General features: G+C 44.6%; 1 protein-coding gene across 3 annotated transcripts in view; it reads left to right on the top strand.

The window, feature by feature from the left end:
- The first annotated feature begins 1,662 nt into the window (after nucleotides 1-1,662).
- Nucleotides 1,663-15,300, top strand: part of ddx52 (DExD-box helicase 52) — a 66,146-nt gene continuing 52,508 nt past the window's right edge. The window contains exons 1-2 of one of the 3 annotated variants that reach the window (XM_033046352.1): nucleotides 1,663-1,759; nucleotides 5,959-6,187. In XM_033046352.1, the coding sequence (XP_032902243.1) occupies nucleotides 1,685-1,759; nucleotides 5,959-6,187 (304 nt within the window). In that variant the 5' untranslated portion in view covers nucleotides 1,663-1,684. Of the gene's footprint in view, nucleotides 1,760-5,955; nucleotides 6,188-15,300 lie in introns of those variants that run through there. The other 2 variants (XM_033046351.1, XM_033046353.1) reach the window with 2 other exon arrangements.

Here is a 15,300-nt window from a genome sequence, read left to right as displayed (position 1 = left end):
ACAATATATATTAATGATCTGGATGAGGGAATTGAATGCAACATCTCCAAGTTTGCGGATGACACGAAGCTGGGGGGCAGTGTTAGCTGTGAGGAGGATGCTAGGAGGCTGCAAGGTGACTTGGATAGGTTGGGTGAGTGGGCAAATGCATGGCAGATGCAGTATAATGTGGATAAATGTGAGGTTATCCACTTTGGTGGCCAAAACAGGAAAGTAGATTATTATCTGAATGGTGGCCGATTAGGAAAAGGGGAGATGCAACGAGACCTCGGTGTCATGGTACACCAGTCATTGAAAGTAGCCATGCAGGTGCAGCAGGCAGTGAAGAAAGCCAATGGTATGTTAGCGTTCATAGTAAAAGGATTTGAGTATAAGAGCAGGGAGGATCTACTGCAGTTGTACAGGGTCTTGGTGAGGCCACACCTGGAGTATTGCGTACAGTTTTGGTCTCCTAATCTGAGGAAAGACATTCTTGCCATAGAGGGAGTACAGAGAAGGTTCACCAGACTGATTCCTGGGATGGCAGGACTTTCATATGAAGAAAGACTGGATAGACTCGGCTTGTACTCGCTAGAATTTAGAAGATTGAGGGGGGATCTTATAGAAACTTACAAAATTCTTAATAGGTTGGACAGGCTAGATGCAGGAAGATTGTTCCCGATGTTGCGGAAGTCCAGAACAAAGGGTCACAGTTTAAGAATAAGGGGGAAGTCTTTTAGGACCGAGATGAGAAAATCAATTTTCACACAGAGAGTGGTGAATCTGTGGTGTTCCCTGCCACAGAAGGTAGTTGAGGCCAGTTCATTGGCTATATTTAAGAGGGAGTTAGATGTGGCCCTTGTGACTAAAGGGATCAGGGGGTATGGAGAGAAGGCAGGTACAGGATACTGAGTTGGATGATCAGCCATGATCATATTGAATGGCGGTGCAGGCTCGAATGGCCGAATGAGCTACTCCTGCACCTATTTTCTATGTTTCTATATAGGACTGAACTTGGTGCCTTCCCTCACAGTGGGAACCATTGTGGGTGGATGTTTTTATGTTTAATTAAGGTGTTAAATTCTTCTTTAATGTTGTGTCTTATTATTGGTGTGCTGCAAATAGCAACTCAAATTTCACTGCACCAATGGGTGTACATAACAATAAATGTCCTTTGTCCTTTGCAGTCAGATCACAGAAAGATGAAAAAGATAGTTATTGTGATTGCTGTCTGAAGAAGGGTCTCAACCCGAAACGTCGCCTATTCCTTCGCTCCATAAATGCTGCCTGTCCCACTGAGTTACTCAGCATCTTGTATCGACCTTATCTTTCCGCTGACTGGTTATCGCAACAAAAGCTTTTCACTGTACCTCAATACACATGACAATAAACTGAATTAAACTAAGCCCTTGAATAAAAGTACTTGGCTCGACTGAGTCTTTTTAAATATTTATGTTTCAGGGATTTTTGACTCGTTTCCAAGCAAGTAGAATGAGAATATTATATTTATCATCAGTGTTCAGTCATGGCCCAAAGATCTCTGCTCTATGATCTTTGGTCTGGCCACATCTGGCGGATGGACTGTCACTTTAATTACAGTCATGTGAGTTCATCAGTCAATTACCGAGCAGGCGCTGAAGTTTGCGATCGACGCCTCGCCCTGCGTGTTGCGTCACCGCGCGTCCATCACGTGTTCCCCGTGGCGATGGAGGCGGCCGACGTGTTCCGCGCGCTCGGCGCTGGCGCCGCTTTTGACTGGAAACGGTTTGGCGGCCGCGAGGTGAGGGGGGAGGGGTGAGGGGGGAGGGGGGAGGGGAGAGGGGGCAAGGGGGGGGGGGGAGAGGGGCAAGAGGGGAGAGGGAGGGGGCTAGGTCCGGGACCGGGATGAGTGAGCGGGCGGGGCGGGGGACCGCGGGGGCGAGGGGACTGGGTCCGGGGAGCCGCGTGTGGGGGGAAGGGGGTGGCGAGGAGACCGGGGCGGGAACTGAGGGAGAGGGGACTGGGTCCGGGGAGCGGGATGTGAGCGGGGCGGGGGCCGAGGAGAGACGGGCGGACGGGCAGGAAGTTCAATGGGAAATATTTGATTTTCAAGCTGTGGCCATTGGAACTTTGCAAAATGATTGGAGTGTTTGGCAGACAGGACGTTGTGAGAACGTTTCCCTGGTCTGGAACCCAGAATCACAACCTCAGAATAGGAGTAGTGTAAAGGGACTGTCCCACTTCCCCGAATTATTCACGAATTCTCCCGTGTTTTCAAACTCGCAGAATGTTCGTAACGAGTCCGTGGATATATCGTAGCGGCTCGTTATGCCGTAGGTACTCGGGGATCAGGTAAGTCGGGACGTTTTTTTCAGCCTGATGAAAAATGTCCAGGAGTAAAACATTAGCCCCGTGTACCTACAGCTGGCATAACGAGCCGCTACGATATCCACGGCCTCCTACGGACATCGTTAGAAACATTCTGCGAGTTTGAAAACTCGGGAGAATTCGTGAATAACTCGGGAAAGTGGGACAGGCCCTTAAGAAAGAACTGCAGAAGCTGGTTTAAACTGAAGATAGACATTAAAAGCTGGAGTAACTCAGCAGGACAGGCAGCATCTCTGGAGAGATGGAATGGGTGATGTTTCAGCTCGAGACCCTTCTTCAGGTTGTTTAGGGTTAAGGGAAGCGAGAGATATAGACACTGATGAAGAGAGATAAAGAACAATGAATGAAAGATATGTAAAAAAAGTAACAATGACAAAGGAAACAGGTCTGTTGGTTAACATCCCACCCAAACCACCCCTTCCCCAGGTACTTTCCCCTGCAACCGCAGTAGATGCAACACCTTTCCCTATACCTCCTTCCTCAACTCTGTCCAGGGACCCCGACAGTCCTTTCAGGTTAGGCAGAGGTTCACTTGCACCTCCTCCAACCTCATCTAATCTATCCGTTGTTCGGGATGTGGACTCTTATACATCGGCGAGACCAAACGTAGACTGGGCGATCGTTTCACTGAACACCTTCGCTCAGTCCGCATGAACCTACCTGATCTTCCTGTTGCTAAACATTGTATTTCTCCTTCTCATTCCCACACAGACCTTTCTGTCCTAGGTCTCCACCATTGTCAGAGTGAGGCTAAATGCAAATTGGAGGAACAGCACCTCATATTTCACTTGGGCAGCTTATAGTAGCAATGTTACAAAATTTTGAGATTTTAAAAATCAAGTCTGCAATTTATCCCATCAGATAAAGCATAAAAATAAGTTTAATTTGACACCTAATTCACTTTCATATCTCAAGCATTTTAAAAGTTATGGCCATTTTCATACTGGGAAATTAGCATCTTGTTCCCTATTGATTTTCTATGGACATAACAAAAAAGCTGTGATCGTGAACAGTCAAAAGCCCATAACTTTCTTAAAAATTAAGAGAACTGAATGAAATTTTCAGTTATCATAGATTGAAGCATTCTGAAACAAATATAAAATTATCTTACTTGGATGACCTGAAATTAAAGCATATAATTAGTTAGTTACCTAATTGTAGCTAATTTCAGACTTCAATTACTAGATCTAAACATCTATCCATTTCTTAATAAATGATTAACATTTTTAAATAGCCTAAATGTCCAAATAATATTCACAAATAATTCACAATAAAACATGATTTTTAAATCTCATTTACATTAATTTATAGACCAAATGGAAGGAATTTAGTATTCAATTGCTGTAAATTAAAGTCCATTTAAATCAGCTTTCCAGTGGGTCCCTGTGGAACGCGCTGGTTTAGAACGTTCACATTGCGGTAGATTTGTGCCTCAAATGCCCAGAAAAATACTGCGGGATATAATGGGCCCAAAATGAGCTACTCGCAATATTAAACTTTGTATAAAGGGATCTTTAGAAGCCCTTTTTAATGTAAAAATATACAGCATACCTTCTGCTATTTGCTTTATGAGACCCTGCGGTTGCAGGTGTTCGCGGGTTTAGAGGTTGATTTTTAAACTACTATAACTATTTTACGAGGCCTTTAAAACTAATAATAGCTTTTGCGACGGGTCTTCCAGCGATTTTTCGTTAATAATTAACTAGGCTGAACATCTTCGATTTGAACAGCCTAGAGAAAATCGCGTTTGAAACCCGCCCCCTCTAAACGGCGCCAAAATCGCGCACACCCGCAGCGGCAGATTTTCAGCGACGCTTCAGGTAGGCTTTGCAACATACCTACTTATAGCCATGTATGAAATTGATTTCTCTAACTTCAAATCCATTCCCTCTCTATCTCTCCCCAACCAAGTCGCATTAGCTTCCCGTTTTCACCCAACAAACAGCTAACTGGCCTGTTTCCTTTATCATCGTTAATTTTTTACATATCTTTCATTCATTGTTCTTTATCTCTCTATATCAATGTCTATATCTCTCGCTTCCCTTACCCCTAAACAACCTGAAGAAGGGTCTTGACTCGAAATGTCACCCATTCCTTCTCTCCAGAGATGCTGCCTGCCCTGCTAAGTTACTCCAGGTTCTCGTGTCTGTCTCAGAATAGGATTTGGCTGTGAGGAAAGAGATAAGAAATGTCTTCATACAAAGAACGTAGAACAGTACAGCACAGGAGTGGGTCCTTTGGCCCACAATGTATGTGTCGTACACGATGCCAAGTTAAAGTGACCTAATTGATTGTACAGAGTCATGAAGCAGGCCCTTTGGCTCAACTTGCACATACCAACCAACATGTCCCACCTACACTAGTCCCACCTGCCTGAATTTGGCCCATATCCTTTTCAACCTGTCCTATCATGCACCTGTCTAAATGTTTCTTAAATGTTGTGATAGTCCCTTCCTCAACCACCTCTTCCAGCAGCTTGTCCCATAGATCCACCACCTTTTGCGTGAAAAGATTACCCCTCCAGTTCCTATTAAATCTTTCCCCCCTCACAATCCAATGTCCTCTGGCTCTTGATTCCCCACTCTAGGCAACTGTTCCTTACATTCCCATATGTGTATCTGAAAGCCTCTGAAATGCCACTATTGCATCTGTCTCCACCACCACCCCTGGCAATGTGTTCCAGCTCCCACCACTCTGTGTGGGGGAAAAAAAAATAGCCTGCAATCTCCATTAACATTTTTCCCCCTCTCACCTTATTAGCTCTCTAGGGTTGGATATTTCCACCCTGGGGGGGAAAAAGGCTCGGACTATATCTATGCCTCATAATTTTATATACTTCTATCGTCTTCCCTCAACCTCTGACGTTCCAGAGAAAACAATCCAAGTCTATTCAACCTCACCTTGTTGCTGAAACCCTCTAATCCATGTAGCATTCGGGTCAACCTCTGCACCCTCTCCAAAGCCTTCACATCCTTCCTGTAATTGGGTGACCAGACTGCATGCATTTGCTCCGAATGTGGCTTAACCAAAGTCTTACAGAGCTGCATGATGATTTCCAGATTCTTGTACTCAATGCCCCAAGCAATGAAGGCAAGCACACAATGTGCCTTCTTCACCACCCTATCAACTTGTTCTGCCACCTTCAGTGAGATATGAATTTGGACTCAAAGATTCCCTGCACATCAATGCTGCTCAGTGTCTTGCCATTAACTGCATACTCCCCCATTCCAACATTCCAAAGTGCAATAACCTCACACTCGCTTATCTTCTATTTCTAGACACATTTCTGCAGCTGATCTATATCCAGCTGTATCTCTGGTACTGTAACAACAGTTGAAAGACATGTAGATGGGTATATAGGTAAGAAAGGTTTCGAAGGATAGCGGCCAAATGCGGGCAAGTGGGACTTGTGTAAATGGGGCATCTTGGTTGGCATGGAAAAGTTGGACCGAAGGCCCTGTTTCTGTGATGGGACTATTAAAATCAAATTCTGAAAACCATAATCTCAAGCGGTAAGTGGTGGAAATATTCAGCGGATCAGGAGAGAGGTACAGATAATAAAGATATTTGTGCATTTGCATAAATCTTGTCTCTTGTTCACACTTCCAGATAACAAAATCAATCAATACCATCTTGAATGAAAACCCTACAGAACTTGACTTTTTCAAGAATCAGCCTACAAAAATTAACAAACCAGTGGGGGACATATTGAAGATCAGGGAGCAGAGAGCACCTTCTGCAAGAGTGCGTGAAGATATCTGCACCTCCACATCACCAGGAAAAAGGAAACTTGCGATTAATGGATCAGAAGAGAGGAAAAGGAGCAAAAAAGAAGTCAAAGGTATGTTGTGCTTAGGTAGACCAAAGTGCTGGAGAAACTCAGCGGGTGCAGCAGCATCTATAGAGCGAAGGAAATAGGCAACGTTTCGGGCCGAAACCCTTCTTCAGACAAGTATGTTGTGCTTACTTAAAATAGAAGACTCCCAGTGCCAGTATTACTGATTTACATATCCATGCGGTACTTTTCTTTTCATCATGAATAAATTTCACTCTTTTGCCTTAAAAGGCACATGCTGATTTTTTTTTTGTGTGAGATCGTTAACGAGTATATTTAAGGATGCCAAAGGCACAATGATTTGCACAAAGTTAAATACATTGACGTGTCCAGTCCTAATGCAAATTTCTTTACTGTTTGGTCCATCTTGAAAAAGGCACCAATATGTAGTGGCTTTAGACCATAGACAATAGGTGCAGGAGCAGGCCATTCGGCGCATTGAGCCAGCACCACCATTCATTGCGATCATGGCTGATCATCCACAATCAGTACCCCGTTCCTGCCTTCTCCCCATATCCCCTGACTGTGCTATCTTTAAGAGCCCTATGAAGCTTTCTCTAATAATCATACTCTGTCTGAACCATGATGTGAAGGAGAAATTTTAAATGCTTTATATTCCTATAATGCTTGATTAAATGCTGAACATTGAAATATATTTTACTTGTCCTATGCTCAAGTTTAGGAGCTGAGCATAGAGGCAATACCTAGTTAAAATTGAGGAACTAGAATGAGACTAGCAGGGCTTAAGAAAAAAACTTACTTCATAGTGCGGGCTACAGCAAATGGCTAATTTAGGATTAACTGAATGGTACCGATAGACCACGTGAGGAAACATCTCTATAGTTGCACCGATGATAGGGGAAGTAACTGGAAGATGGAGTAGTGCAGAAGGTGAGCATGTCAAGAAATTTAGTCGTTAGTGCTGAATATGCTGAGTATGTGGAAAAATGTAGTTAGACCAGTAACTGACCTAATGGCCACCTGTATGTCTGTTGGCATAAGATAAGAATAACTTGACATGACCAAATATAAGACCATATGAATTATGTAATTGAACTCATGATCACCTTTGAATGCTTCTCCTTTTTCTGTGTATAAATATGCTGCTTACCTACTTTTTCAGCGAGTGTGTCTCCGAGACCATACTCTTGGTAACTCCCCCACTCCCGGTATCGTAATAAAGCTTGATTATTTTAAATGATAATTTGTCTGATGTACTCTGTTGTCTTCTAACGAATTTTAACTTTTACAATGACATTTGTCAAGAAGTACTTTAAATTTGGACTCACAGGGACATTGCATAGCTGACCAATTGTGCACTTTTTAATACCTAAGTACGTAGGCTCTGCAGCAGATGACTCTAGATGGTGTTCAGGAGCACAGTTGTGACTGACTTTGCTTTATCTCTCTCTAACCAGAAGGATATATTCTAGTTAGAGCCTTTCCCTTGGTTACTGTTATGATCATATTGCATCACAGCACAAACGTGTTCTGGTTCAGTTAGAAACATAGACATCTGGCCAGTAGACTATTGGGCCCCATTGATAATGCTGTGGTGTTCTGACTAATCTTGGCTGGTCTGTAACTCAATGCCATATTCCAGTTCTCGTCAGATATTCCCTGATAACTTTTGTCTAGAAGACAATCAAACATTAAACATATTCAGCAACTTTGCTTCCGCAGCCTAATGTATGGCATCCTAAATAGGTCATCATCATAAATATCTTTACAGACATCTTCAGACAATGGCCCCCAGTTCTTCACGTGCTTCCAGAATGCAGTCTGCTAAGACTTGTCAGAATTTATATGTTTCAATGAGTTGCCTATCATTTTTCTAAACTACTTCTATTCTACCATTGATAGAATAGGTAAATGCATCTGCTGAGTCTGAAGAAGTTGTTTAGTTTATTGTTACATTTACCAGGGTATAGTGAAAAGCTTTTGTTACATGCTATCCAGTCAGCAGAAAGATAATGAGTGATTACAATCGAGCCATATACAGTGTATAGATACATGACATGGGAATAACATTTAGTGCAAGGTAGATTGTAGTTCAGCACTACTCTCTGGCAGCCTCCATGGAGAACATGGATGTGTGTCATTTTGGTCGGGGCCCTTCTTCAGACTGATTTAGTTCAGTTTATTATTGTCATGTACAGCTGCTTATGTTTACATGCTATCCAGTCAAAGAAAAGCCTATACATGAATACAGTCAACCTGTCCACAGTACACAGATAAAAGGTACAATGTTTAGTGCAAGATATAATATTGAAGTCTGAGAAAAGATCATACAAAGGTCTCCAATCAGGTAGATGAGAGGTTGGGACTGCTCTCCAGCTGCTGAGAGGACCGTTTAGTTGCCTGAGCCGATCCGAAATGTCACCTATCCATGTTCTCCAGAGATGCTGCTTGACCTGTTGAATTACTCCCAGCACTTTGTATTCTTCACTGCCTTGTGCTCTTGATTGCAATGTTGACAACATATTTAATTATTTTGGAGTGTTGAAAATTGGCTGAATGACTGAATTATCTTGCTAAAGAAAGCTGCATTTCTTGGCTGCTACATCAGAAGTAATGTTGACAGTAATATTGGAGTTATTTGCCCAATGAACCATTCATTCATGGTAGGGATAAAGCAGAAAGAAACAATGAAATACCATTGAATCTTCTGTGTGCCATAATCATCCAGTATTGGCCTTATGGACCAACTCATCCATGCCATCTGAGATGTCGTTTCATTTGCTCATGTATAGACAATAGGTGCAGGAGTAGGCCATTCGGCCCTTCGAACCAGCACCGTCATTCAATGTGATCATGGCTGATCATCCCCAATTCCTGCCTTCTCCCCATATCCTCTGACTCCGCCCTATCTAGCTCTCTCTAGTTTATCCCATATCCCTCCACCCTTCCTATCGGCGTATCTGTCCAAATGTTTTTACATTTTATTATTGCACCAGCCTTAACACTTCTGGCAGTTAGTTCCATATACTACCACCCTCTGTGAAAAATTGTTCCTCAGTTTTCCCTCTTACCTTCAACCCATGCCCTCTCGTTCTTGATTCCTCTACCTTGACAAAAAGAGCACGTGCATTTCCCTATATATTACCCTCATGATTTTATACATCTCTTTATCATCACCCCTCAGCCTCCTGTGCTTCAAGGGATAAAGTCTGACCCCACCCAATCACTCCCTCCAGATCAGGGCCTTGAATCCTGGCAACAGCTTCATAAATCTTTTCTGCACCCTTTCGAGCGTAATGTCATCTTTCCAGGTGAGCAAAACTAAACATTCATGTTCTCCTTGGATGTGGCCTGACCCATTGAATCACTCTGGCACTTTGTTTTGTAAACCAGCATCTGCAGTTCTTTGTGTCTCCACAATACTCCAAATGCAGCTTGTACAAATGTAACAACGCAATAACTTCTATCAATTTGAAGAAGGGAGTTTGCAATTTCTTCTGTCTTCTACACTCAATTCCCTGACTGATGAAGGCCAGCAAGCAAAAAGCCTTTTTCAACACTTGTCTATTGTTAATGTTGTTAACGGATATGATATAGTTGGGATTACGGAGACATGGCTCCAAGGTGACCAAAGCTGGGAGCTAAATATGCAGGGGAATTCAATATTGAGGAAGGATAGACAGAAAGGAAGTGGAAGTATGGTGGCATTGCTGGTTAAAGAGGAGATTAATGCAATAGTAAGGAGAGACATTAGCTTGGATGCTGTAGAATCTGTATGGATAGAACTGCGAAATAGCCAATGTCAGAAAACACCACCAGACCACCAAACAGCAGTAGGGAGGTTTGGGATAGCATCAAGCAGGAAATTAGGGATGCGTGTGACGAAGGTACAGCAGTTATCATGGGTGACTTTAATCTACATATAGATTGGGATAACCAAATTGGTAACAATGCTGAGGAGGAGGATTTTCTGGAATGTTTATGGGATGGTTTTCTAAGGCGATATGTGAAGGAACCATCAAGAGGGCAGGCCATCCTAGACTGGGTGTTGTGTAATGAGGAAGGAATAGTTAGCAGTCTTGTTGTGCAAGGCCCCTTGGGCAACAGTGACCATAATATGGTGGAATTATGCATTACGATGGAGAGTGACACGGTTAATTCAGTCGAGGGGCCTGAACTTAAAAAAAAGGAGACTTTGATGGTATGAGACGGGAATTGGCTAGGATAGGCTGGCAAATGATACTTATGGGGTTGACGGTGGAGATGCAATGGCAAAGATTTCAAAATCGCATGGATGAATTACAACAATTGATTATCTCTATCTGGCGTAAAAATAAAATGGGGAAGGCGGCTCAACCGTGGCTAATGAGGAAAATTCGGATCAGTGGTAAATCCAAGGAAGAGGCATATAATTTGGCCAGAGGAAGCAGTGAACTTGAGGGCTGGGAGAAATTTAGAATTCAACAGAGGACAAAGGGGTTAATTAAGAGGGGGAAAATAGAGCATGAAAGAAAGGTTGCGAGGAATATAAAAACTGACTGTAAAAGCTTCTTTAGATATGTGAAGAGGAAAATATATGAAGACAAATGTAGGTCCCTTACAGTCAGAAACAGGTGAATTTATAATGGGAAACAAGGAAATTGCAGAGTAGTTAAACAAGTACTTTGGTTATGACTAAGGAAGACACAATCTCCCGGAAATACTAGGGGACGAGGATCTGGTGGGATGGATGAACTGAAGGGAATCCACATTAGTCAGGAAATGGTGTTGGGTAAACTGTTGGGATTGAAGGCAGATAAATCCCCTGGGCTTGATGGTCTGCAGCCCAAGGAGGTACAGGAGGTGGCTGTAGAAATTGTGGATGCATTGGTGTTCATTTTCCAATATTCTCTCGACTCTGGATCAGTTCCTGTGGCCTGGAGGGTAGCTAATGTAACCCCACTTTTTAAGAAAGGAGGGGGAGGGAAAACGGGGAATTATAGACCAGTTAGCCTGACATTGGTGGTGGTGAAGATGCTTCAGTCGATTATTAAAGATTTAATAGCAGCGCATTTGGAAAGCAGTGACAGGATCGGTCAGTCAGCATGGATTTATGAAAGGGAAATCATGCTTGACTAATCTTCTGTAATCTTTTGAGGATGTCACAAGTAGAATGGATAAGCGAGAGCCAGTGGATGTGGTGTATCTGGACTTTCAAAAAGCCTTTGACAAGGTCCCACACAAGAGATTAGTGTGCAAAAGGAGAGCACGTGGTATTGGGGGTAGGGTATTGACATGGATAGAGAACTCGGAAGGGGGAGGGGATGGGGAGAGAGGGAAAGAAAGGTCTATTTGAAGTTCAATGTTCATATCGCTGGGGTGTAAGCTTCCCAAGCAAAATATGAGGTGCTGTTCCTCCAAAGGACAGAAAGGTCAGATTGGGAATGGTAAGGGGGGTTAAAGTGCTGAGCAACCAGGAGATCAGGTAGTTTACAGCCCCTGTCCCACTTTACCGAGTTACTCACAAATTCCCCCGAGTTTTCCCCTTGATTCAAACTCGGAGAATGTCCGTAAGAGGCCGTAGCAGTCCGTGCTTATTTGTAGCGGCTCCTAATGCCAACCTTAGGTACTCCGGGCATCAGGTAAGTTGGGACGTTTTTCATGTTGAAAAATGTCCACGAGTAAAAAATAGCACCGAGTACCCACGGGTGGCATCTCCGAGTTTGAATCAAGGGGAAAACGCGGAAGAATTCGTGAGAAACTCGGGAAAGTGGGACAGGGGCTTAAGGCGGACTCAGCGGAGGTATTCAGCGAAACGATTGACTAGCCTGCGCTTGGTCTCGCCTACATACAGGAGTTGACACCTGGAATAGCGGATACAGCAGATGAGGTTGGAGGAGATGCAAGTGAACCTCTGCCTCACCTGAAAAGACTGTCAGGGTCCTTGGATGAAGTCGAGGGGGGGGTAAAGGGACAAGTGTTGCATCTCCTGCAGTTGCAGGGGAAAGTATCTGGAGAGGGGGTGGTTTGGGTGGGATGGGACGAGTTGACCAGGGAGTTGCGGAGGGAGCGGTCTCTGCGGAAAGCAGAAAGGGGTGGAGATGGGAAAATGTGGCCAGTAGGCTGATGGGGTGGAAGGTGAGGCCAAGGGGGATTCTGTCCATATTATGAATGGGGGGAGGGGGTGCAAGAGTGGAGCTGTGGGATATCGAGGAGACCCAAGTGAGAGCCTCATCTATTATGGAAGGGGGGCGAACCCCCGTTCCCTAAAGAATGAGAACAAGAGAACTGGTTGGCAGCCAGGAAGCAAAGAGCTGGAATTAACGGGTCCACTTGGGTGGCAAGAACACAAGAAGACAGATTATTATCTGTGGTAGGTAGACTCAAAGTGCTGGATTCAGTCTGAAGAAGGGTCTCGACCTGAACCTCACCCATTGCTTTCCAGAGATGCTGCCTGTCCTGCTGAGTTACTCCAGCATTTTGTGTCTACCTTTGATTTAAACCAACATCTGCATTTCTTTGTGTAGGAAACAAATGCAGATGCTGGTTTAAATCTGTTCTAAATCAGTTTAAAACAGCATCTGCAGTTCTTTCCTACACATTGTCTGAAAGGGATTAGGAAAAGGGGAGGTGCAACGAGACCTGGGTGTCCTTGAACACCAGTCCCAAAATGTAACACTTTACTGTTGTTACTGCAAGACTGTTCAAAGCATCTGAATACACAACAATTGGCGACGAGGATAAAATAACGAAGATAAGAACAAGGCCAGCAAGAAGAATCGAAAACAAGTTTAAAAATAGTATTTGGAAACAAAGTGGAACAGCACCAAGCCAAATGGTTTTGAATTGGCGCCAAAAAGAAAATAAGGTATAAATGGGAAGCAATAGCTCAGGGAAAAGCTAGGAAAACAAGCAGGGGCAGTAAGGGTCACCGAGCACGGTGTGAGAAAGTCTGGGAGAGTTGGAAAGATTTGAGAACGTTTTGAGATAGTTTTGGAGCTTTGGATTATCATGCCTCAATGCGGTTCTCCTAGGCACTGAGACTGGGAAATGCACAGACTGCACCAAACTGCTGCAGACATTGGATATATTTGAAACAAGGATAGCAGCATTAGAAAAATGCAAAGGGCTAAAAATACTGCAAGAGTCAACGACAGAGACGGACCATGAACACGTCCTCCAGGATACAGTGCCGATGGGTGAGTTAGCTGAGCTAGCTCCGACAAACACACAACTAAATGATAACGATGAAAGGTACATTATATCCTTCCCGAAACTGGACGAGAGAGACAGTTCCAGCTGCATCTTACTGGCACCAAGTCGGCGCTAAGCCCAAACGGAAAACCACAGTAAATCAACAAGTTCACTCGACGTCAAATGCTAGGCTACCCAAAGCTAAAGTAGCACGTACCAGCCGGATTAGCCCGTCCCCGAAGCTAACTCTGCCGCTGAAAAACCGGATCCTGCCACTACGAGAGTCCACGAACGACAGCCCGCAGAAACGTGATGAGAAACGGAGACGGAACACGTCGCCAGGCAGGTAAGCTGCCGCGAGTCCCGAGATGCGTCCGGACGGACGGTGCGGACAGAGACGGACCATGAACACGTCGCCAGGGAGGCGAGCTGTGCATGGGTCCGCCACCGGCACCTCAAGCCCTGGGGCGCGTCCGGACAGACGGCGCAGACAGAGACAACAAGGGCCCATCACACAGAAAGCGGATGAACCAGACACTCTGATTGTAGGAGATTCAGCCATAAAGGATATAACCGGTAAGAAGATCAAAACATGCTGCTTCCCAGATGTGACGGTTAGTGATGTCAATCAGAAATTAGCCAGAATTATACTGGAAAACCCAAAAATCCCACAGGTAATTGTGCATGCAGGATTTAATGATATTCGAAAAGAACAGTCAGAACTTTTAAAGAGGGATTTCACTGAACTATTAGATATACTGGACAAATTAGACATTGTCATTCATCAGTGGTCCCATACCAGCAGTTGACAGGGGAATAAACACATTCAGTCAGCTACTTGCACTGAATACATGGCTTTCAGAGTCTGCAATGAAAGAAGAAGGAGCTTTATTGACAACTTTAACTTGTTTTGGGGGCGCAAATATCTTTTCAGAGCAGATGGTGTGCACCCAAACAGGTTCGGCTCAAGACTGTTAAGGGACAATCTTCTCTTCTCGCTCTCGCTCCCACGAATCTACCCTGCCGCGGTCTGACACACAGGCCGCAGTCAGACCACAGGTAGAGAAGCGAGGCAACAGCCCCCCCCCCCCCACACATCTACCCTGCCACTGTCTGACACACAGGCCGCAGTCAGACCACAGGTAGAGAAGCGAGGCAACAGCCCCCCCCCCCCACACATCTACCCTGCCACTGTCTGACACACAGGCCACAGTCAGACCACAGACCTTGAGGAGAGACAACAGCCCCCCCCCCCCCCCACCCATCCCCATCGACGCGCCCTTACCCCCCCCTACCATCCCCCACCGCTGATGTTGGCTTGGAGAGGAACGGCCACCACCCTCCGCTGCACTCCCCCATCGACGATGACCTCCACCCTCATCTCTCCCATAGCCATAACAACACCACCTCCACTGTTTCCTCCCATTATGATTTTCCATATGAATTGAAGAAACAGGAAAAATGTGGCATTAAACTTGCATCTGTGTCTATGATGCCCAGCCCTCGCCCCATATCAGTACCATCGCCACGTCACGGCCGCAGGGAGATAACAACCAAGCGGAGGGCGCCACAGCCCCCCCCCCCTGTATTGATAGCAGTCCTGAATATTACTGAGACAAGAAAGGGTTCAGCCGTAGACACATTACGAAGGAAGTTCCGCATAATCAGCTGAACCCAAGGTCGCCGACGTCAAACTATGGCACCTTCTGCATTCCTGTTGTGACTACTAAGAGAGTAAACAAAGGGAAACTTAGACACACTGCTAACCTAACAAATCTAATACCTATTACCTCCAAACCAAAACCAACCATAAAGCCTATCAATAATACCATCAGGATGGGTCTGCTTAATGTTAGGTCTCTTAATAACAAATCATTTTTAGTCAACGATTTTATTACCACCTCTAAACTGGATTTTATGTTTTTAACTGAAACATGGCTAGAACAAAATAACAGTGCAACCATTCTGATTGAGACAGCTCCTCC

This window comes from Amblyraja radiata, chromosome 28 (genome assembly GCF_010909765.2).
Source record: "Amblyraja radiata isolate CabotCenter1 chromosome 28, sAmbRad1.1.pri, whole genome shotgun sequence".
In the NCBI taxonomy this organism is placed as follows: Eukaryota; Metazoa; Chordata; class Chondrichthyes; order Rajiformes; family Rajidae; genus Amblyraja; species Amblyraja radiata.
The sequence above is the reverse complement of the archived record's forward strand: the minus strand, read 5'-3'. Positions and strand labels throughout refer to the sequence as shown.